The sequence below is a fragment of the Mobula hypostoma genome, chromosome 1 (assembly GCF_963921235.1).
Source record: "Mobula hypostoma chromosome 1, sMobHyp1.1, whole genome shotgun sequence".
In the NCBI taxonomy this organism is placed as follows: Eukaryota; Metazoa; Chordata; class Chondrichthyes; order Myliobatiformes; family Myliobatidae; genus Mobula; species Mobula hypostoma.
Window position 1 is genome coordinate 201,381,952 of NC_086097.1, and position 25,650 is coordinate 201,407,601.

The 25,650-nt window shown below is 42.8% G+C and overlaps 1 protein-coding gene across 1 annotated transcript in view; it reads right to left on the minus strand.

The window, feature by feature from the left end:
* LOC134342938 (coiled-coil domain-containing protein 178) overlaps positions 1 to 25,650 on the minus strand; it is a 361,847-nt gene that overhangs the window by 311,528 nt on the left and 24,669 nt on the right. Inside the window, exon 6 of the mRNA XM_063041651.1 lies at positions 10,709 to 10,912. Within this exon, the coding sequence (XP_062897721.1) occupies positions 10,709 to 10,912 (204 nt within the window). The remainder of the gene's footprint in view (positions 1 to 10,708; positions 10,913 to 25,650) is intronic.

A 25,650-nucleotide genomic window follows, 5' to 3' on the forward strand; every position in this document is an offset into this window, starting at 1 on the left:
CTTCTTCCCTGTAGGCCACCTCATTATTGTTTGAGATTAGGCCAATCAATGTAGTGTCATCGGCAAATTGACTGTTGTTGGTCCCGAGATTGTACGATGATGCAGTCGATGAGGTGCCAGTGTTTGGAGCGTGGATGCTGCCAGGAGACTTTGTGCCTGTTTTTCTGGCGAAATAGGGTGTTTGTAATCACCAGGTTGTGTTCAGCACATTTGGTGAAGAGGAGTGTTCCACTGGCGTTGACCTTGCCAACTCCTTCCTTGCTCATTATTTCAGTCCAGAGCCTATGATCTTTCTCGACTCTGGCACTGAAGTCTCCCAAGAGAATGATCTTGCCATTGTTGTGAACAGAGGAAAGGACTTGGTCAAGTTGGGCGTAGAAGATCATCTTTACTTCATCTTCAGCATCCAGAGTTGGAGCATAGGTGCTGATGATGGTGGCATGTTGGTTCTTGACAAGTTGGATTCGCAGAGTCATGAGACGTTCGGTGATCCCTAGTGATTGCTCTGTCAGCTTCTGAAGTAGGCTGTTTCGGATGGCAAAACCTACTCCATGGATCCTCGATTGTTCAGGATCAAGTCCTTTCCAGAAAAAGGTGTATTGCTCTTCCTTTAGTTGCCCTTCTCCAGCTCTGCGGGTCTCACAACGTCAAAGTTGAAGTTTTGGAGTTCTTGGGCAACAAAGGCAGTTCTTCTCTCTGGTCGGTCTGAGCTTGGGTTATCCATCAGAGTTCGTATATTCCAGGTTCCAAATTTCATAGTTTCATTTCTCGATGTTTTTCGACCGCATGATGGTGATTCCTCTGGACGCGGCTTTCCAGACAGGATGGAGTGAAGCAGACTATTTTTAGGGCACCTTTTCTAGCCCCTTCCCAGTTCAGGGTGAGCAGAGTGGATCCTAAATAGGGCTGTTCAGATGTGCTGCCGAACAATTTTCCTGCTTCTGTCCAAAAGTTAAGCGACTGAATCAAGTATTTTTTTTTTTTAAACGCAAACAACAGGAATTCTGCAGATGCTGGAAATTCAAGCAACACACATCAAAGTTGCTGGTGAACGCAGCAGGCCAAGCAGCATCTATAGGAAGAGGCGCAGTCGACGTTTCAGGCCGAGACCCTTTGTCAGGACAAAGGGTCCTGACAAAGGGTCTCGGCCTGAAACGTCGACTGCGCCTCTTCCTATAGATGCTGCTTGGCCTGCTGCGTTCACCAGCAACTTTGATGAATCAAGTATTCACCGCTTTCGTGCCGGTTCTTGACTAGAAACTTCCAGCCATCACATCGCCTGCTCCTGTTGCCCTCCCCCAATCGCCGAAAGACTTGAAGAAGTGGCCTACAGAGTGAAGACGCCTGTCCGTGTATTTGTTTAATGTGTACTTGATGTTGCACTCCAAGAAGCACATGATACTTCACAAATCAACCAACTGATTCCAATGGCATGGAAACCACAACGATTGGAGCTGATGGATTTGTTGCAGCCTTCATCCGCCTTCACAGACGTTGAGTTCGAAGTAACTTCGTCCGCCTGTTCCACCGTTGAGGTCTTGGTTGGATTGTTCTTTGTCAGGGACCTTACCCTCGACCTTACCGCCATGGGTGACCCTACCAGGAACATAGCTCCAGATGGCATCGCTCTTGGGATCTCAGGACCACACAAGCTTCTCCACCGCGACAAGGTGACAATCCACGGAGAAGTCACATAAGCAGATGTGTAAGGAAGGTACATAGAGCAGTAGCTATTGAGTTGTCTGTCGATTGGTTCTGTCGGTAAGCGAATTGTAGGGGTCCAGTTTGGGTGGTAGCAAGCTGCAGATGAAATCCTTGACTAGCCTCTCATTTGCTTATTATTGAGGTGAGTGCCTCAGGACACCAGTCGTTCCGGCACGTTACCTTGGTCCTTTTTGGTACAGGGACAATGGTGGATAACTTGAAGCAGGAGGGCACTCTACACTGGGAGAGGGAGAGATTAAAAATGTCTGCAAGCACATCTGCCAATTGTGCTGCGCACAACCTGAGACCCGCCCTGGGATGACGTCTGGTCCCGCAGCCTTGCGACTGTCCACTCATTGGAAACATCTGCATACCTCAGACTTACAGATGACCAGGTTGCAGGTTGTAGCGGTGGCTTTCCTCAGAGGCTCAGAGTTAGTGACATCAAACCGAGTGTACAAGCGATTGAGCTCATCTGGGAGCGAGGCCGCAATGTTGGCGGCACCACTATGTTTGCATTTGAAGTCTGCAATGGTATGCAACCCTTGCCACAAGTGCAATTTGCTGTGAATCTTGACTCAATCTTGTCCCTGTATTGTTTCACAGCCTTGATAGCTTTGAGCAGATTGTAGCTGCTTTTCTTGAGCTCCTGCTAATTTCCAGCAATGTAAGCTCTAGGTCGTTGCTCGCATGAAACTATTGATCCAAGATTTCTGGTTTGGGGGACAACATTGTCAATGCACTTCCAGATGAAGCCCTTGACCCCATCCGTGAACTCGGAGACATCCTCATCATGGAAGACATTCCAGTCGACGTCATCGAAGCAGTCCTGCAGCATGGAGGCTGACTGGTCGGACCAACAGTGGATGGTTTTAACTATGGCCGCCTCTTGTTTCAGGTTTTGCTTGTACATCGCAGAAGAGGATCGAAGAGCGACCTGATTTTCCAAAAGCTGGGCGAAGGAGAGCTTTGTAAGCGTTGCAGAAGGGAGTGTAACAATGGCCAAGTGTGTTATCTCCATGAGTGCTCACCTCGATGTGCTAAGAAAACTTCAGAGAGACTTTTGTCAGCGACTCTTGATTAAAGTCGCCAGCGACGATGAATGCAGCCTCTGAGTGTGCGATCTCCAGCACATTGATGGTCTCGTACAGTTCCTTAAGAGCCAGGTCAGTATCAGCCTGCGGCGGAATGTACACCGCTGTGATGATAACTGTGTCATTGGTACCTATATGGACCATGACCTCTAGCTGCTCACCCTCCAACTTTAGACCGTAGGCACCAGTAGGGTCTGCACAGCAGCACCAGATATTCCAGGTCTGGAGAACAAAAAGGATTTGAGGGCATGCACATTCTGGGGGTCGCACCAGGCGTTGTTGACCATGAAGCATACCCCTCCTCCTTTACTCTTCCTAGAGGTCTTTTGACCTGTCTGCCCGGAACAGGAAGAACCCAGAGGGCTCGATAGCACGGTCTGATATCTCCTCCATCAGCCAGGTCTCCACAAAGCACAAAACATTGCATTCCTTTGTTTCCCACTGGTAGAGAATCTGGCTCTCAGTTCGCACAGTTTGTTGTTCAGGCACTGAACGTTAGCCAGGAGTATGCCAGGGAATGGCAGCCGATTTGTACGCCATCTCAACCTCACCAAGACGCCAGCCCTCCTCCCTCGCATCCAGCCCTTCTTCCGAGTTAGTGGCAGTGTAAGAGGTGAGTCTCTCCTGGATCACGTAAGCAGGTGTCCCAGTGTAGGAAAGGCGGCAAATAGTGGGTAAATGCTGTCTTTCTGATGTTCAGAAGGGTCAGTCTATCGTATCTGATGTGACTATCAGCTACTGGAACCGAAGACACTAAGAAAATTGTAGAAATTAGTAGTATACTGTAGATTTGGAACAGAGCTCGTAACAGGGCCGCCGTACACAGCACCATCTTCAATGTCTGAGGGGCAGGACATACAGAGAGATACTTATACAAGGATCTGGGTGAAAGTCAGCAGGGTGATGGGGGTTAGACAGCCAGTGTAGAGTACCCCTGTGGCCATCCCCCTCAACAACAGCTATACCACTTTGGATACTGTTGGGTGGGGATGACCTAGCAGAGGAAAGTCAGAGCAGTCAGGTCTCTGGCATTGAGTCTGACTCTGTGGCTCAGAAGGCAAGTGGGGGAGAAGAGGCAAGTTGTCGTGATAGGGGATTCGTTAGTGACGGTAACAGAAAGGAGGTTCTGTGGACGAGAACAAGATTACCAGACAGTATGTTGCCTCCTGGGTGCCAGTGTTTGGAACATCTCACATCGTGTTCTTAGCATTCTAAAGTTGGAGGGTGAGCAGCTAGGGGTCATGGTGCATATAGGTACCAATGACACAGGCTAGAAGAGGGACAAGGTTCTGCAAAGTGAGTTCTGGGAGTTAGGTGCTAAGTTAAAAGACAGGACCTCCAGGACCGTGATGTCAGGATTGCTACCCATGCCACGTGCTAGTGATGCAGAAATACGAAGATCATACTGTTTAATACAAGGCTAAGGAATTAGTGTTGTGGGGGCGGGCTTCAGATTTTTGGATCATTGGGCTCTCATTCAGGGAATCTAGGATTTTTGAAGACAGATTTTGGCAGTGTGGAGCATCAGCTAGATCTTGGGGCCTGTGTCCATGGGACACTCAAAGCTGCTGCGTAAGTTGACAGTGTTGTTAAGAAGGTGTATGGTGTGCCGGCCTTCATCAACTGTGGGTTTGAGTTCAAGAGCTGTGAGAAAATGTTACAGCTAGATAAGATCTTAGTTAGACCCCATTTGAAGTTCTGGTCACCTCAGTTCTGGATGTGGATACTATAGAGAGAGTGCAGAGGAGATTTACAAGGATGTTGCCTGGATTGGACAGCATGCCTTATGAGAATAGGCTGAGCAAACTCAGAGGTAAGTTTTTCCACACAGAAAGTGGTGGGTGCATGGAACGCACCGCCAGTGAAGGTGGTAGAGGCGGATAAAATAGGGTCTATTAAAAGACTCGTAGATAGGTACATGGAGCTTAGAAAAACAGAGGGCTATGCGGTAGGGAAGCTCTAGGCAGTTTCTTCAGTAGGTTATATGGTCAGCACAACATTCTGGGCTGAAGGGCCTGTAAAGTGCTGTAGATTTCTATGTTTCCGTACAGAAGAGACAGTTTGCACCTAAGCTGCAGGGGGGCTAATATCACGAGAGTGAGGGGAGAGAGGGGCACACTCTGGGAATCAAATTGCCAAAACAGATGGTGGAATGATTGTGGAGATGGATTTTGTTCAAACCTCAGACAAAGTCAGGAATCAAAAGGTTGAGCATGGTGTTCTGAGTTGCGTATATTTCAATGCAAGAAGTATTGTAGGAAAGGCATGTGAGTTCATGGCATGGATCAATACATAGAATTGTGATATTGTAGCCATTAGTAAGATTTGGTTGCAATGGGGGACAGGACTGGCAGCTCGATACTCTGGTGTTCCGTTGTCTTACATGTGATAGAGCAGGAGGGATTAAAGGGGGAGGGGTGGTGTTATTAATGACCTGGACGTGGGCGTAGAAGTAAACACAAGGAATTCTGCAGATGCTGGAAATTCAAGCAACACACATCAAAGTTGCTGGTGAACGCAGCAGACCAGGCAGCATCTCTAGGAAGAGGTACAGTCAACGTTTCAGGCCGAGACCCTTCGTCAGTCTGACGAAGGGTCTCAGCCTGAAACGTTGACTGTACCTCTTCCTAGAGATGCTGCCTGGTCTGCTGCGTTCACCAGCAACTTTGATGTGGGGGTAGAAGGGTGGGTTGGCAAGTTTGCAGATAACACAAAGGTTGGTGGTGTTGTAGGTAGTGTAGAGGATTGTCAAAGATTGCAGAGAGATATTGATAGGATGCAGAAGTGGGCTGAAAAGTGGCAGATGGAGTTCAACCCGGAGAAGTGTGAGATGGTACACTTTGGAAGGACAAACTCCAAGGCAGAGTACAAAGTAAATGGCAGGATACTTGGTAGTGTGGAGGAGCAGAGGGATCTGCGGGTACATGTCCACAGATCCCTGAAAGTTGCCTCACAGGCAGATAGGGGAGTTAAGAAAGCTTATGGGGTGTTAGCTTTCATAAGTCAAAGGGTAGAGTTTAAGAGTTTAAGAGTCGCAAGGTAATGATGCGTTCACCAGCAACCTTTGATGTGTGCAGCTCTATAAAACTCTGGTTAGGCCACACTTGGAGTACTGTGTCTAGTTCTGGTCGCCTCACTATAGGATGTGGAAGCATTGGAAAGGGTACAGAGGAGATTTACCAGGATGCTGCCTGGTTTAGAGAGTATGGATTATGATCAGAGATTAAGAGAGCTAGGTCTTTACTCTTTGGAGAGAAGGAGGATGAGAGGAGACATGATAGAGGTATACAAGATAATGAGAGGAATAGATAGAGTGGATAACCAGTGCCTTTTCCCCAGGGCATCACTGCTCAATACAAGGGGACATGGCTTTAAGGTATGGGAAGTTCAAGGGGGATATTAGAGGAAGGTTTTTTATTCAGAGAGTGGTTGGTCCGTGGTATACCCTGCCTGAGTCAGTGGAGGAGGCAGATACACTACTGAAATTTAAGAGACGATTAGATAGGTATATGGAGGAATTTAAGGTGGAGGTCTATATGGGAGGCAGGGTTTGAGGGTCGGCACAACAATGTGGGCCGAAGGGCCTGTACTATGCTGTACTATTCTATGTTCTATGTTACTAATTAGGGAAAATGTCACAAAAGTGCTCAATCAGGACAGAATGGAGAACTTGTGGATGGAACTAAGGAATAAGAAAGTATGACCACGTTAATGGGGCTATATTATAGACCACCCAGAAGTCCGCAGGAAACATAAGGTTGTGATAGAAGGCGATTTTACCTTTCCACATATTGATTGGGACTCCCACACAGTAAAAGGACTGGATGGGAGAGAGTTTATCGAAAGTGTTCAGAAAAGCTTCCTTAATCAGTACATAGAAGTCCTAATGAGAGAGTATGCAATACTTGGGAATGAGACAGGGAGTGACAGAAGGTTTGTGTAGGAGAACATTTTGCATCTAGTGACCATAATGCCATTAGTTTAAAGATAATTATGGAAAAGGATAGGTCTGGTCCTCAGGTTGAGATTCTAACTTGGAAAAAGGCCAATTTTGATGATATCAGAAAGGATCTGGCAAGTGTGAAATGGGAGAGGCTTTATCTTAGTAAAGGTGGATGGTTAAGTGGGAGGCCTTCAAAAGCGAAATTCTGAGAGTACAAAGCTTGTATGTACCTATCAGAATAAAAGGCAAGGATAACAGGTTTAGGGAAACCTTGGTTTTACAGCAATATTGAGGCCCTGGTTGAGAGAACAAGGAGGTGCATAGCAGGTAGGTACTTAAGGAGTATCAGAAATGCAAGAGGACACTTAAGTAAGAAATCAGGAGGGCTAAAAGAAGGCATGAGGTTGCTCTAGCAGACAAAATGAAGGAGAATTCTAAGGTCTTCTACAGATACAGTGGCATGCAAAAAAGTTTGGGCACCCCTGGTCAAAACATCTGTTACTGTGAATAGTTAAGTGAGTAGAAGATGAACTGATCTTCAAGTCATAAAGTTAAAGATGAAACTTTCTTTTCAACATTTTAAGCAAGATTAGTGTACTATTTTTGTTTTGTACAACTTTAGAGTGAAAAAAAGGAAAGGAGCACCGTGCAAAAGTTTGGCCACCCCAGGGGATTTGAGCTCTCAGATAACTTTTACCAAGGTCTCAGACCTTAATTAGCTTGTTAGGGCTATGACTTGTTCACAGTCATCGTCAGGAAAGGCCAGCTGATGCAAATTTCATAGTCATAGTCACAGTCATACTTTATTGATCCCGGGGGAAATTTCAAAGCTTTATAAATACCCTGACTCCTCAAACCTTGTCCCAATAATCAGCAGCCATGGGATCCTCTAAGCAGCCGCCTAGCACTCTGAAAATTAAAATAAATGATGCCCACAAAGCAGGAGAAGGCTATAAGAAGATAGCAAAGCATTTTCAGGTAGCTGTTTCCTCAGTTCGTAATGTAATTAAGAAATGGCAGTTAACAGGAATGGTGGAGGTCAAGTTGAGGTCTGGAAGACCAAGAAAACTTTCCGAGAGAACTGCTCGTAGGATTGCTAGAAAGGCAAATCAAAACCCCCGTTTGACTGCGAAAGACCTTCAGGAAGATTTAGCAGACTCTGGAGTGGTGGTGCACTGTTCTACTGTGCAGCAACACCTGAACAAATATGACCTTCATGGAAGAGTCATCGAAGAAAACCTTTCCTGCGTCCTCACCACAAAATTCAGCGTCAGAAGTTTGCAAAGGAACATCTAAACAAGCCTGATGCATTTTGGAAACAAGTCCTGTGGATTGATGAAGTTAAAATAGAAGTTTTTGGCCACAATGAGCAAAGGTCTGTTTGGAGAAAAAAGGGTGCAGAATTTCATGAAAAGAACACCTCTCTAACTGTTAAGCATGGGGGTGGATCGATCATGCTTTCGGCTTGTGTTGCAGCCAGTGGCATGGGGAACATTTCACTGGTAGAGGGAAGAATGAATTCAGTTAAATACCAGCAAATTCTGGAAGCAAACATCACACCGTCTGTAAAAAAGCTGAAGATGAAAAGAGGATGGCTTCTACAACAGGATAATGATCTCAAAATCCACAATGGACTACCTCAAGAGGCACAAGTTGAAGGTTCTGCCACGGCCCTCACAGTCCCCCGACCTAAACATCATCGAAAATGTGTGGATAGACCTCAAAAGAGCAGTGCATGCAAGACGGCCCAAGAATCTCACAGAACTAGAAGCCTTTTGTAAGGAAGAATGGGCGAAAATCCCCCAAACAAGAATTGAAAGACTCTTAGCTGGCTACAGAAAGCATTTACAAGCTGTGATACTTGCCAAAGGGGGTGTCACTGAGTACTAACCATGCAGGGTGTCCAAACTTTTATTTCGGGTCCTTTTCCTTTTTCGTTATTTTGAAAATATAAAAGATGGAAATAAAAAAGTAATCTTGCTTAAAATATTAATGAAATGTGTCATCTTTAACTTTATGCATTTTGGAAATCAGGTCATCTTTTACTCGCTTAGCTATTCACAGTAATAGAAATGTTGACCAGGGTGCCCAAACTTTTGCATGCCACTGTATGTTAAGAGCAAAATTGTTGCGAGAGACAAAATTGATCCTCTGTAAAATCAGAATGGTAATCTATGCATGGAGCCAAATGAGATGGGGGCAATCTTAAATTGATATTTTGCAACCGTATTTACTCGGGAGACAGACACAGAGTCTATGGAAATAGGGCAACGCAATAGTGAGATCATGGATTACAGATTACAGAATAGAAGGTGCTTGCTGTCTTCAGGCAAATCAGGGTGGACAAATCCCCAAGGCCTGATGAGGTGTCCCCCTTGATCATGTGGGGGGCAAGTGCAGAAATTGCAGAGTTCCTAGCAGAGATATTTAAATTATCCTTTGCAACAGCTGAGTTACCAGAGTGTTTTGCTGTTTAAGAAAAGCTCTAGAAATAAACCAAGAGATTATAGGCCAGAGAGCCTGACATCACTAGAGTGAAAGCTATTGGAAGTTATTCTAAGGAATCAGATATATGAGTATTTGGATATACAGAGACTGATCAGGGATACTCAGCACAACTTTGTGTGTGGTAGGCCGTGAATAACAAATCTTATCGAGTTTTTTTCAAGGAAGTTACCAGGAAAGTTGATGAAGGCAAGGCAGTGGATGTTGTCTACATGAACTTTAGCAACGCATTTGACAAGATCCCACATGGGAAGTTGGTCAAGAAGGTTCAGTAATTTGGCATTCAAGATGAGGCAGTAAACTAGATTAGACATTGGCATTGTGGAAGAACCCAGAGAGTGGTAATAGGTGGTTGCCTCTCTCACTGGACGCCTGTGACTAGTGTCCAACAGGGTCCGTTGTTTGTCATCAATACCAATGATCTGATTAATAAGTGGTTAACTGGATCAGCAAATTTGTGGATGACACCAAGATTGGGGATGTAATGGACAGTGAGGAAGACAATCAAAGTTTGCAGTGGGATCTGAACCAGCTGGAAAAATAGGCTAAAAAATTGCAGATGGAATTTAATGGAGACAGGTGTGAGGTGTTGCACTCTGGAAGGTCAAATATAAGAGGAAAGCAAACAGAGAATAACAGAGCCCCGAGGAGCTCTGATGTACAGAGGAATCTTAGAGTACAAGTCCTCAGCTCGGATTGGGTGGTAAAGAAAGCATTCTTGCCTTTCTCAGTTAGGAAATCATGCTGCAGTTGCAGAAAACTTTGTTTAGGCCTCACTTTGAGTACTGTGCCATTGTGGTCACTGCATTACAGGAAAGGGATGGTGCAGAAGGTGTTCACAAGGATACTGTCTGGATTAGAAAATGTTAGTTTAAGGAGAAATTGCTTATTTCCCTAGAGTATCAGAGGCCAAGGGATCATCGAATAGAAATATATAAAAGTAAGAGAGCCATAGTTGGGCAGATAGTTAAAGGCATTTTTCCCCAGGGAGGAAATGTCATTTGCTAGAGGGAATAACATTAAGGTGGTAGGGGTAAAGTTTAAAAGAGATTTTTGAAGCAAGTTTTTTTTCCAGCAGAGAGGAAACATGCCACCACGAGAAGTGGTAGAAGCAAATAATGATATTAACATTTAAGACACATTTACAGGTACGTGAACATGCAGGGAACTGAGAGACATATACCACGTGTAGGCAGATATGATTAGTTTAGACTGGCGTTATTGCTGAAGCAAACGTCACGAGATGAAAGGCTTGCTCTGTGCAGTACTGTTTTGCATTCTATGCAGGGATTAGGTATAATCCCAATATATCCCAGCGTTAAAATCAGCACCAGAACAGAAGATTTGCTCCATTGAATTTTACCTTGATTGATATTACACAGAAAATACTTTAATTCATTCACAAGAGCTCCAACAAACCACAAACAAATTTCATTTCCTGTTTAGTTAGGTATTCCAATACCTTTTTGTACAGCTTCAGGAAGCTCTCGCATCCACCAAAGAGATAGCTGATCAATTCTGTTTCCAATCATTGTCACCCGCTCTCTTTCTATTTGCAGAGCCTCACTTGTCTTTTTGCATTCTGCTTCCAGTTGCTCCATCAAGCCAATGATCTCTGATAGGACCTCCCTTGCCTCTTCATATAAAGCTGTGGTTTGGTTAGGTTCTACATTAGAAGCAGACATCAGCAGTTACATTGACAAATACATTTTGAAGAAAACAGTAAATGATACTGTATAGTGAAATACAATGAAGTCTAAGCACATACAGAGGAACTGGATACACTTGAATGAGAGGTGAGAAAAATACCCTGGCAGGGAGAATTGTTAATGCTACACAGACTTTAAATTGTCTGGGAGGGATGTGGAACCCAAAACAGTAGTGTGGCACAGGAGAGAGCTGAGGCAAATATGGAAGTTAAAGCAACCAAGCGAACAAGTAGGGAGTGTGACGGGACCCTGAATTACCTCTAAGAACTGTGCTTTTGAAAAGAGAGCGAGAGAGAGAGAGAGTTATTTAACACCAACAGCTTGTTTCTAAACGACAGAGAGACACGAAGACTAACTGTGGGACTGTCACTTTAAGGAACTGGTTAACTGTTGGATTTCTGAAGTGGAGATAGCACCGAGCAGCTCATAAGTTGCTATGGTGACCGGGGTCATTATTAAATGGACAATTGATGTTATGATTTTCGGTAGGTGTTTGATACTTCTTCAAGGACTTTTTGCCTGCTTGCATTTTCTTCACAGAGAGAGGAAGGAGGAGTTATTTGAATGACAGTTGATGCTCAGCACGGGAAGATAAAATAGGAGGTCAGATGATACAGACCTCAGATACATGTTCTGGACACTGAATTAGCAAAGTGGGATTTGAAGGATTGATCAGGTGGATCGATCCGTCGCTCTTGCAGTAGAAAGGAGGAAAAGGGTTGACTGGTGGGGAGTTGTCCATGTGTCCACCCTCGCCTGGGGGAATAGCTCCACCACAGAAAACCAGTCCCCTTTGTTAAAGTCACAGTCGGTGACTTTTAAAGGATTTTGACGGCGTCAGCTCACCTGAAGTCTCAAATCTCTCCCTCTCTCTCTCTCCATCACTACTCAACTAAATGCCACGAACTGAACTGAACTTTACTCATCATCGTAAAACTGTAACTTTTTACCCCTAGACTTAAAGAAGCTTGGTTTTTCACACATATTTATTCTATATATATATATATATATATAAAAAATCATTGCTAACCTGTTGATTATTCTATATTTATATTACTGTATTGCATAATTACTAATAAATATTATTAGTTTATAGTAATACTGGACTCCAAAGTGTTTTCCATCTCTGCTGGTTCTTTATTCCCGTCACAGGGTTCGTGACAGGAGCAAAAAAGGTTTGATATACAAAACCACATTTATTTTAATTTAAGAAGCCTGAAAAGTAAGGCAAAATAACTCAGGGCAGGGATATTATACGGGTCTGGTGTAGAATAACTACTACAACATGACCAAGGGATGGACAGGACTTGCAGCTCAGTGCTCAAGAGTGTAGATGCTACAAGCACAATATAGGTGGAGGTAACAAAGGAGATGTAGTTGCATTTCTGATGAAGGGGAACATCAGGGCAGTACTTAGAGAGGATATTCTAGGGGGCATTGTCACTTTGGATTGTACAGTACAATAGGCTCCTTAGACAAACAAAAAGGCAGGAAGCAAAAATAATAGGGTTGTAATCATTGGTAATCTGAACTTCTCTAATGTTGAACAGGACTACTATTAGATGAGGCAGAGTTTGTTATGTGTCCAGTAAAGTTTTCTCAAGTAAAATGCAAAAAATCCTAGTAGAGAGAGAGTAACACCTGATCTCTTTTTGGGTAATGAGGCAAGGCAAGAGACAGAAGTGTTAGTGGGGTTGTAGGGCACTTTGGGACCAGAGATCATAATTCTATTAGTTGAATTGTTCCACTAGTTCCACCTATACCGGGGCATGGCTCCTTTTGATAGCAATAGACAAGAACTTGCAAAGGTTGATTGGGAGAAGCTGTTTGAAAATAAAGGAATGTTTGCCAAGTGGGAGATTTATAAAAGTAAGATACAAAGAGTTCAGGCTGAGCATGTTTCTGCAAGAGTGAAGGAAAAGAATAGTAAGTTTATGCAACCCCAGTTAATGAAGGATATTGAATCTCTGCTGAGACAAATGTCAGGTATAGATAGCTGAAATCAAGTGGATCCTTTGAGGAGTCTAAGAGATATAGAAGTGCACTGAAGTGGGAAATTAGGAGGGCAAAAACAGGGCACAAGGCAACTCTGGCAGAAAAAGGTAAAGGAGAATCCTAAGAGATTTGATAGCTATATTAAGAACAAAAACATAACAAGGGAGAGAACAGGCTCCCTCAAAGATCAGCATGGTTATATAGGTGTGGAGCCATAGGAGAGGCAAGGTCTTAACTTAATATTTCTCATCTGCATTTACTGGGAAGAAGACAATGAAAGCTAGGGAATTCAGGGAAGAGAATAGTGATGCTTTACAACATATTCACATTACAGAAGAAGCACATAAAGCTTGATAAATCCCCAAGGCCTAATCAAATACAGGGGTAGGTACCAGAGAACTGAACGGCTAAAGTTATGCCTATATTTAAGAAAGGCTACAAGGACGAAGCAGAGAACTACAGGCCAGATACATCAGGTGGAATGCTACTGAAGGGGATTCTAAGAGATAGGATCTACCTGAATTTGGAAAGGCAAGAACTGATTAAGGATAGTCAGCATTGTTTTACACTGTAAATGGTAGGGCTCCAGAGATTGCTACAGAACAGGGACCTAGGAATGAAAGTACACAATTCTCTGAAAGTAGTAACAAACATGGACAGGGTGGTGAAGACAGCATTTGTAATGCTTGCCTACGTTGGCCAAGGCAATAAATACATGAGTTGGGAAGTAATGTTGGAACTATGGAAGACATTGGTGAGACCATGCCTGGAGTACTGTGTTCAATTCTGGTCTCCCATCTACAGGAAGTTAGAAATGATGCAGAAATGATTCACAAGGATGTTATCAGGTCTGGAGAGCTCAAGTTGTAAGGAGAGAATAGACAGCCTGGGTCTTTTTTTCCCTGGAACATAGGAGGCTGGGGAATGACATTACAGAGCTATATAAAACCATGACGGGCACAGATATGATAAATAGTCACAGATTTTTTCCAGTATCACAGAGTATTAAAAAAAAAGACATACTTAAGGTGAGAGGAGACAACTTTTTCCATACAGAGGGTTATGGGCATGTGGAGCAAACTGCCAAAGGAATTGGTAGAGGTGGGTACAAATGCTATGTTGAATTTTGATATTAATCAATAATATTTTGATTAGTGAATAAGGTAAATGGGGATAAGTGAATGGATGAGTGGTGATTATGGTGAATGGGTGGAGTACAGAGAATGGGTGTGTCGCGGTCTGGTTAATGGGTAAATTATGGTCTGGTAATCGCCTAGTTGATAAGGGTTGTTAGTGGATGGGTGATGTGGGGGGGTACTCAAATTGGCAGGGTTTGAATGGTTGGACTTGCAAGGATCTGTAGTGGGACTGTATTGTTAGTAACTTAGATGAGGAGATAGAAAATAATTTATCTCAATTTATGAATGGCACAAGGCTGTAAGTAGTGTATCATGGAAGCATTTCATTGCAAAGATATATTCCTACATATATTAGCAGTCTGAGAGAAAGGATTACAAAGATTTTGTTAAATCTTGTTGTGCGGCATAATAGTGTAGAAGTTAGTGGAATGCTTTTCAGTACCAGTGACTAACAATCAGGGTTCAATTCAGTAAGGAGTTTGTATGTTCTCCCCTGATAGTGTGGGTTTCCTCTAGGTGTTCCGGTTTCTTCCCATATTCCAAAGGCAGAAGGGTTAGGTTTGGTGAGTTGTGGGCATACTATGTTGGTGTTGGAAGATTGTCAATACTTGTGGGCTGCCCTCAGTACATCCCCACATTGTGCTGGTCATTGACACAAATGATGCATTTCACTGTATGCTTCAATGTTTTGATGTACATGCGACAAATAAAGCTAATTTGAAAATATGACAAAATCTAATCTAAAAATACAAAGTATGCAGATATATGGGAACAAGGCAGGTAGATAAAGTTGGGTCATTGTGTAATCCACTGTCCATCAGAGTAGACTTGAGGGGCTGAATGGCCTGTTGTGGTTCCAGAACATAGATGAATTCTCAAAGGTACATTGGAGCTTTTACTTTCTTCTAAGGTCAATAGTATTCAGCTTGGCATCAAACACTCCAACAAACTTCTACAGATGTACTGCTGAAAGTATGCTGACTGGTTGCATCATGGTCTGGTATAACAGTTCTAATGTGCAGTTATGTACGAAGCTGCAGAGAGTAGTGAACTCAGCCCACTATACCCCGGGCACATCCCTCTTCACCATATCTACAGAGATGCTACCTCAAGAAGTCAACATCCATTATCAAAAAGTCCTACCGTACAGGTCATGTCATCTTTTCACAGCTATCATCTGTAGGAGGTACAGAAGCCTGAAGTCCCACACCACCAGGTTCAAGAACAGCTACGTCATTTCAACCATTCTTGAACCAACTGGCACAGCCCTAATCAGTACCTCAGTGTTAGCGATAATATGAGCATTTTGCCCTACAATTGACCATGTTCTGTTTTGTTTTAATTGCATATACAGTTAATTAGGCCATTGGGGTTAATCGGGGCAGCCACTTATTTGCAACACTATGCTGCTTAAGTCGGAAAGGACGCTGTTGCTGAACAGTTTCTAACTAGCATCTGTCATGTGCACTTGTGTGGCTAAGATTCTGCACCGTGCTTAGAGTTAATGGTTTTTAAACAGCATCAGTTGTGAGTATTTGTGTTCAAAAAGCAGTGAGTTTTTTGGCACTGGTGGTTTACGAGAAATTAGAAGGAAGACAATTCAGAACCGTTTTACTCACTGTGGTTTCAAGCATTCAGGCTTGAAGATGCCAGAAACTGCCGGGAGTGAAAATGAAATTATTTCACTACTTCAGCAAGATAGGAACTGCAGAGAATTTGAAGTTATCAACAATCATTCTGAATGTCACAATGAAAATGAAGATTTGGAGGACGTAATCATCAAAGGCATTGCATGAAATCAGCCAATTATCTACACTAGCAGTCTCTGCTAATTTTGTTCATTTACAATCAGAAGAACACTGCAGTGTATACTGGATGAATTCCTCCATCGATAACTATTAGGAACTAATACAGTTTTATAATGCTATACTTGTATTGATAGTGTTCAAATTTGTTCTGTATTTCCTTTCAACACATAATTTGTTGATCAGTTAAACAGTAGTCTGTTTTTATATATCTTTTTCTCCTCCACAATCACCATCAGCACAGGGGCACCACAAGCCTGTGTGCTTAGCTCCCTGTTCTACTTACTTATGACTGTGAGGCTAAGAACAACTCCAAAACCATATTTAAGTTTTCTGACAACATCACTAATATTGGCTGAATTAAAGGAGGTGCCGAATTAGCATTTAGGAAGGAGATTGAAAATCTGGCTGAGTAGTACCATAACAACCTTTCACTTAATCCAGCATGCAAGTACCATTACAAAGAAAGCATGGCAGTGCCTCTACTTACATAGAACTTTGCAAAGATTCGGCATGGCATCTAAAACTTAGACATAGAAGTGTGCTGTAGAGTACAGTGACTGGTTGCATCATGGCCTGGTATGGAAATATCCATGCCCTTGAATGGAAAAGCCTACAAAAACTAGTGGACAACACCCAGTCCATCACAGGTAAAGCCCTCCTCACCATTGAGCACATCGACACGGAGCGCTGTCACAAGAAAGCAGCATCAATGACACCCCCCCCCCCAAACCCCTCCCCAATCCAGGTCATGCTCTTTTCTCACTGCAGCCACTCAGGAAGGTGGAATAAGACCCTTAGGATCCACACCACCAGGTTCAGGAAAAATTACCCTACAACTATCAGGCTTTAGAACCAAAGAGGATAGCTTCACTTACCCCATCACTGACCTGTTCCCACAACCTATGGATTTACAATCAAGGGCTCTTCATCTCATGTTCTCAGTATTATTTATTGCTTAATTATTATTTTTTTCTCATTTTTTAATTTACCGAGTTTGTTGACCTTTGAACATTGATTGTTGGTCCATTCTGTTTGGTGCGGTTTTTCATTGATTCAATTGTGTTTTTTGTATTTACTGTGAATGTCAGGAAGAAAATGAATCTCAGCATAGTATATGGTGACATGAATGTACTTTGATAATAAATGTACTTTGAACTTTGAAACTTTTAACTATTTCCAAGAAAATTCAGATAATTGGGATAGCCGCTTAATTGAGCCAAAATGATTTTGGTTTGATGTGTCCCAATTATCTGTAATCACTGTAATTTTTGTTGAATTTATGATGTTCTTGTGAATGCTACTTATCTGACGCTATGCACCTACAATGCTGCCAATGTTTTATTATGAAATTCAGTTTTCTATTGCACCAAAGCACACATTTAGGGCAGTACAGTAGCGTAGTGGTTAGCACAATGTTACTATAGCGCCAGTGATCTGGCTTTGGTTCCTGCTACTGTCTGTGGGGAGTTTGTACGTTCTTCTTGTGGTCACATGGGTTTCCTCCCACATCCTAAAGATGTGCATGGCAGTAGGGTAATTGGTCACATTGGTGTAATTGGGTGGCGTAAACTCATTGGGCTCGAAGTGCCTGTAACCATACATCATCTCAAAATGAAAATGAAAACCATGTGAAATTTACTTGTGTACATGACTATCAACTCATCTTTGACTTTGGCTTGTGGGTGAAAGTTCAGCAAAATGAGGTAAAAACTAACTGGCTTGTTATTGCAGAGAATAAAGACCTTTCGAACGTTGGAAGGCCTGGATAGAGTGGAGGTGGAGAGGATGTTTCCTATGGTGGGGGAGTCTATGACCAGAGAGCACAGCCTCAGAATAGAGGGACATCAATTTAGAATGAAGATGAGGAGGAATTTCTTTAGCCTGAGGGTGATGAATCTGTGGAATTTGGGTCTTTGGGTATATTTAAAGTAGAGGTTGATAGATCTTGATAAGTTAATGCATGAAAGTGGGTTATGGGGAGAAGGCAGGAGAATGGGGTTAAGAGGGAAATTGATCAGACATGATCAAACAGTGGAGCAGACTTGACGGGTTGAATGGCCTAATCCTGCTCCTATGTCTATAGATCTTATGGTCCATGGGCTAGAAGTTGAAATAGTTCTGAAAGTAATATTAGAACAAGTTAATTGAATATGATTACGATAACTTCCTGTCCTAAAAGCAGGTCTCACCATAACTATGGGCAAATAGCCTGTTTTGTTGTTATAATGTGTATTTCTATGTGCTTGTACCTGAAGTATACAATCACATAGTTGTTTATATATCATTTTAAAACAATGAATTAATGTGTAAGCACAAAATGCTCCTATTTTCCAAGGTAAATTTTAATTGTTCTTTTCAAACAGCTGAAAGTACACCCACAAATACAATACTTCACATGTCAGACATAGACATATCAGTAAATGGAAATTGCACACATTTTGAAGATAGAATAAGATTATTTCTATTAATTTAGTTGAACTCATTTTAACTTAATTATACGTAATGAAGCTTTCTGAAGTATTTCTAATATTGTTCTCTCAATGCATCATAGTTAAAACAATAAAAGAGGTACTTCGAGTAGAAAATGGTATTTTGATTACAGTGGAGATGAAGTAGTATTTACAAAATCAAAAGGTACATGTTGTATATTTAACCTTATCAAGTAATAACTTTCTTATATGCAGTTAAGCCTTTTTTCTGACAGACTTCGTGATCATGCTCTTAAATACAACTTTTATTTCCACTAAACAAGTACGTATCAAGGCCTTGCAGTTTCAGTGGATGATTGTCTAAGAAAATGTCACTTGGAATTCAGGAACTGATCATTGCATCGTCAATTGAATGGATGCATCTACAATTTCTCGACGAATAGTTGACCAAGTAGCAATCATTTTATATTACTGGTGTTTTAACAATTCCTGCAAACTAAATGTTATCGGCATTTATTAGTTACATGCATCGATATTTGGGAAATTATTTCAACTGTGACAAACACAGTAAGCGCTTTACTTCACCCACCCCCACCACTTTCCGCAGATATCACTCCCTCTGTAATTCCCTTGTCCATTCGTCTACCCCCATTAATCATCTTCTTACCCGTGCAAGAGGCCTAAGTGTTACACCTGCCAATACACCTCACCCCTTGCCTCAAGATCGCTTGATTCAAGATCCAAAATAGTCCTTTCAGGTGAGGTTTCACCTGAGAATCTGCTGGGGTTGTCTATTGAGCCCAGTGCTCCCAGTGCAGCCTCCTCTACGTTGGTGAGACCCATCATCATTAGGGGACTACATCAAACAATCTACCACAAGCAGGACTTCCCAGTGGCCAAACATTTTAATTCCAATTCGCATTCCCATTCAGACATGTCGATCCATGGTCTCCTCTTATGGCAAGTTGAGGCAACCCTCAGGGTGGAGGAGAAACACTTTTTATTCTGTCTGGTGCCCTCCAACCTGATGGTATGAATATAGATTTCTTCTGGTGATCAAATTCCAACTCCCTCTCTCCGCCTTCCTCTATACCTCACTCTTGACCTTGTACTTCTCCCCTCCTCCTCCCCTTTCTCCTATTGTCTATTTTCCTCTCCAATCAGATTCTTTCTTCTCCAGCCCTTGAACTTTCCCACCCACCTGGCCTCACCTATCACATTGCAGCTAACCTCTTTCCCTCCCCCGATCTTTTAATTCAGGTATCTTGCCCCTTCTCTCTCAGTCCTCATGAAGGGTCTCGGCCCAAAATCTCAACTGTTTACTCTTTTCCAAATAAATGCTGTCCATCCTGCTGAGTGTACCTTCTGTGTTTTGTGTGTGTTGTTTTGGATTCCAGCATTTGACGATCTTCTCAAATCTTTTTGAAATAAAGTACTGTGCAAAGGTCTGAGGTACATGTATAAAGCTAGGGTGCCTAAGACCTTTGCACAGTACTGTGTTTGTCAACGAGCAGAGAACGAGTTTATAAATCTGGCGGGAGGAAAGGATGTTGTGAATGGTAAGGGCGGGGCACCATGGGAGGGATGTCTAACAGGGAGTGCCAGGGGTGGGGGGTGGTGCAGGTGCAGATATACCCAGCCCTGATCATCACCGAATGCCTTCCAGTTCCCTCCCCCTTTTCCCAACCCTGATTCCCCCATTGCTTGCACCCTTCACACTTTCAGTCATCAATAGAGACCAACATCAGAATCAGCTTTATCATCGCTTACTACAGTACTATGCAAAAGTCTTAAATACGCTAGATATATGTGTGTGTGTGTGCGCGCGCGCACCAAAGACTTTTGCACAGTACTGTATAATTAACAAGCTTTCCTTGAAAGTGTACAATTAATGTTTCCAATCAACTCCTTAATTTGGCCAACATACATAAACCAACATTATAAATCCACAAAATTCAGGCCGCTACATCAGTTGGATAGGGAATGCCAACCTGTGCTAGTCCTTATCAAATTGTGTGTTCACCTCCCAAATGATGCCCACAGCCATGCTTCTCTATATACCCTGAAAGTATCACCATAGCAGCTGTTCCACAGGATAGAGCTGCCCACAAGTGATGAGTGTGTCAAGCTGCTGATCCTCAAAGTTCAAAGTACAAAGTACATTTAATATCAAAGTATGTATAAATTATACAACCTTGCGATTTGCCTGCTTACAGGCAGCCACAAAATAAGAAACCTGAAAGAAGCCAATTTAAAAAAAGACCAATACCCAATGCGCAGAGAGAGGGAAAAAGCAAAATCATGCAAACAATAAAGCAAGCAACAGCATTCAGAACCAAATTGAGTCCATAAACCCAAAGCCCGAAGCAGCCAGATCAGGCTCACAGCATCAGCCTGAGCACCAAGGAAAGCAGAGTAAAACGTCGTGGAACAGAACCAGCTCAACTCTCACCTCTGGTCCCGACACATTGCATTTTCAGTCCATCTGGCCTGGCCTTTAAACTGTTCATGCACCAGCTCAACCCCACACTCAATCCCAGGCCCCACCACGGCAATACGCTCTGGGCCAGTTCTAATCAACCCAGTGCATAGATTGATGCAACCTCACTTCCAGTACAGCTTGTTGGGCTCCAAAACAACTCTCCTTCAACTTTTCTCCACTCCGCGCACTCCAACTCCATCTTTAACTCCGACTTCCCCTCAAGTATTCCTCGACCCCGCTTCAACCCTATTTCGCACCCGCACGCCTTGACCCTAATATCAGCCTCACCTGCACTCGACTCTTCATTGTTTGCGGTGACCGTTACCATAATTTTCCACATAAAAAGTGGTATTAATAGATTAAATAGCCATATTTTTTTTCAGAGCCTAAGACTCCAGCCCTGGATCACACGGATGGTCTTTTGCCAATAGGTGATATCAGAAAACCTTTTTCACTGTTCAGTGTTTGGCAAAATGATAGCAACAGTAAACATACATAAAAATAATATGTATATGTACAAATCTAAACAAATATTAAAAGTTAAAGCTACTTAACTCATATCAAAATAAATATTAATCTAAGGGAAAAATAAAACTACTGAGCTTTAGTTATCTTTTCAATTAAGAAAGACAATTCCAATTCACATGAATGGGACTGCAAAACATTTGCCAGGCAGCAGGGCCGGATGTGAAATGCAACCAGCTTTTCAGCTCAGGATGATCTGGAACTGCCAAAAGACAGTGTGAAGAATCCAAAAATGGAATAGTGGTCAGTGGTGCCATCACCTAACTCCAAACGTATTCTGTATTTTCCTGCTACAATGAACAATTTGGAAATCTAAATTTACTATAATACACGCTGAAGCTAGCAGTTACTCCCTAGAGAGTACTTACCAAGAAGCAGCACGGACTGACGCAGTACTTTACAATTTATTCTATAAATCAGACATGGACTTAACCAGTAGGAAGTATATAAATGCATTAACTTCAATTCTTGTACCATGACTAAGGGAAAAAAAATAAAGGTATAACAACAGACTCCTGACAGCATTAATTCATTCTGTTTTATTCTGATAGAAGCGAGGTAATAGGACCAATCAAGTGTGACAGTGGAAAAGTGTGTATGTCACCAGAGGAGGTAGTGGAGGTACTTAATGAACACGTTGCTTCAGTATTCACTTCGGAAAAGGACCTTGGCAATTTTAGGGATGACTTAAAGCAGACTGAAAAGCTTGAGCATATAGACATTAAGAAAGAGGAAGTGCTAGAGCTCTTGGAAAGCATCAAGTTGAATAAGTCACCAGGACCGGACAAGATATACCCTACGCTACCGTGGGAGGTGAAGGAGGAGATTGCTGAGCCTCTGGCAATGATCTTTGCATCTTCAATGAGAGAGGTTCTGGGGGATTGGGGGTGGCAGATATTGTTCCGTTATTCAAGAAAGGGAGTAGATAGCCCAGGAAATTATAGACCAGTGAATCTTACTTCAGTGGTTGGTAAGTTGATGGAGAAGATCCTGAAAGGCAGAAATTATGAACATTTGGAGGGGCATAATACGATTAGGAATAGTCAGCGTGGCTTTGTCAAAAACAGGTCGTGCCTGACAAGCCTGATTGAATTTTTTGATGATGTGACTAAACACATTGATGAAGGTACAGCAGTAGATGTAGTGTATATGGATTTCAGCAAGGCATTTGATAAGCTACGTCATGCAAGTCTTATTGAGAAAGTAAGGAGGCATGGGATCCAAGGGGACATTGCTTTGTAGATCCAGAATTGGCTTACTCACAGAAGGCAAAGGGTAATTGTAGACAGGTCATATTCTGCATGGAGGTCAGTGACCAATGGTGTGCCTCAGGGATCTGTTCTGGGACACCTTCTCGTTGTGATTTTTATAAATGACCTGGATGAGGAAGTTGACAGATGGGTTAGTAAATTTGCTGATGACACAAAGGTTGGGGGTGTTGTGGATAGTATGGAGGGCTGTCAGAGGTTACAGCGGGACATTGATAGGATGTAAAACTGAGCTGAGAAGTGGCAGATGGAGTTCAACCCAGATAAGTGTGAGGTGGTTCATTTTGGTAGGTCAAATATGATGGCAGAATATAGTATTAATGGTAAAACTCTTGGCAATGTGGAGGATCATAGGTATCTTGGGGTCCAAGACCATAGGACACTCAAAGCTGCTGTGCAGGTTGATTGTGTGGTTAAGAAGGCATACGGTGCGTTGGCCTTCATCAACTGTGGGATTAAGTTCAAGAGCTGAGAGGTAATGCTACAGCTACATAGGACCCTGGTCAGACACCACTTGGAGTACTGTGCTGAGTTCAGGTCACCTCACTACGGCAAGTATGTGGAAACTATAGAAAGGGTGCAGAGGAGATTGACAAGTATGTTGCCTAGATTGGGGAGCATGTCTTATGAGAATGGGTTGAGTGAACTCAGCCTTTTCTCCTTGGAGCAATGGGGGATGACAGGTGACCTGATAGAGGTGTATAAGATAATGAGAGGCATTGATCAGAGGCTTTTTCCCAGGGTTGAAATGACTAACATGAGAGGGCACAGTTTTAAGGTGCTTGGAAGTTGGTACAGAGGAGATGTCAGTGGTAATTGTTTGTTTGTTTTTTTACGCAAAGAGTGGTGAATGCGTGGAATGGACTGTTAGTGACAGTGGTGGAGGTAGATACAATAGGGTCTTTTAAAAGCCTCTTAGATAGGTACATGGAGCTTAGAAAAATACAGGGCTATGGATAACCCTAGGTAATTTCTGAAGCAAGTACATGTTCAGCACAGCATTGTGGGCCGAAGGGCCTATATTGTGCTGTAGGTTTTCTATGTTGCTATTAAAAGCAAAAGAGACACCAAGATGGTGTGTTGCTTTCCGAGTGCTAATGTCCATGATGCAGCTGCAGGATATTCTCAAAGGAGAGGGGGAGCAACCAGAGGTCATGGTGAATATTGCACTAATGACACAGGCAGAAAAGGGAAAGAGGTCCTATTCAGTGAGTATATAGAGTTAGGAAAAAGGCTGAAGAGGAGGACCTCCAAGATTGTAATCTCAGGATTACTCCGTGCCACGGACTAGCGCAGGTAGAAATGGGGTGATAGCACATATAAATGAATGGCTGAGATGTCAGTACAGGGGACAGGGTTTCAAGTTCTTGGTTCATTGGAACTTTTTCTGGGGAAGTGGTGACCTGTACAAGATGGACAGGTTGCACCTGAATTGGAGGGTCGCTATTGCTACTCAGGAGAGTTTAAACTAGTTTTGCAGGGGACTGGGAACCAGGGACCCAGGCCTATAAGGGAAGGATCGGACCTGAAGGTAGATGTCAGGGATAGTACTCAAAGGCAAATTGAAATAACAGATACGATGGGTCGGATAGTTTGAAGTGTGCATATTTTAATACTCGAAGTATTATATGCGAGGCTGAGGGAATGAGAGCATGGATCAGTACATGGAACGAGGATGTTGAAGCCATCACTGAAATTTAGTTGAGAAAGGGGCAAGAATGTAAGGATGTGGATACTATAGGGAGAGTGCAGAGGAGATTTACAATGATGTTACCTGGATTGGAAGGAATACCTTATGAGAATGGGTTGAGTGAACTTGGCCTTTTCTCCTTGGAGCGACGAGGATAAGAGGTGACTTGACAGAGAGGCATTGATTGTGTGGATAGTCAAAGGCTTTCTCCCCTGGGCTGAAATGGCTAACATGAGGGGCCTAGTTGTAAGGTGCTCGGAAATAGGTACCGAGGGATGTCAGCGGTTAAGTTTTTCACACAGATTGGTGGGTGCATGGAATGCACTGCCAGCGGCAGTGGTGGAAGCAAATACAATAGGGTCTTTTAAAAGCCTCTTAGATAGGTATGTGGAGCTTAGAAAAATAAAAATAAAGGAAATCCTAAGCAGTTTCTAGAGTAGGTTACATGGTCGGCACAATATCGTGGGCCGAAGGGCCTGTATGTGATGTAAATTTCTATGTTCTATGTTTAACAGGTGATTAATACTGCAACTATACAGGGTACTGGTGAGGCCGCAACTGGAGTACTGTGTGCAATTCTGGTCTCCATACTTGAGGAAAGATATACTGGCTTTGGAGGCAATGCAGAGGAGGTTCACCAGGTTGATTCCAGAGATGAAGTGGTTAACCTACGAGGAGAGATTGAGTTGCCTGGGACTATACTCTCTGGAATTTAGAAGAATGAGAGGGGATCTTATAGAAATATACAAAATTTTGAAAGGGGTAGATAAGATAGAAGTAGAAAAGTAGTTTCCATTGGTAGGTGAGACTCGAACTAGGGGACAGTGCCTCAAGATTCAGGGGAGAAGATTTAGGATGGAGATGAGGAGAAACTGTTTTTCCCAGAGAGTGGTGAATCTGTGAAATTCTCTGCCCAGGAAAGTAGTTAAGGCTTCCTCACCAAATATATTTAAGATACAGTTAGATAGTTTTTACATAGCAAGGGAATTAAGGGTTATGGGGAAAAGACAGGTAGATGGAGATGAGTTTATGGACAGATCAGCCAGGATCTTATTGAATGCCGGGACAGGCTCGATGGGCCAGATGGTGTACTCCTGCTCTTATTTCTTATGGTCTTATGTTCTTCTGTTCTTATTATGCCAGCCTACTACCATCTTTAAAATATAGCAAGAGTTAAAGGGGTTTAAACAGCAATATCTAGGAAAACTCATCCATGCATTTATTTTTAGTAGGCTTGACCACTGTAATGGTGTTTTCACAGGTTTTTGTAAAATAATCCCTCAGTCAGCTGCAGCTCATTCAGAACTCTGCTGCTAAAGTCTTCACTAAGACCAAAAAAATAGAACATATCACTCCAGT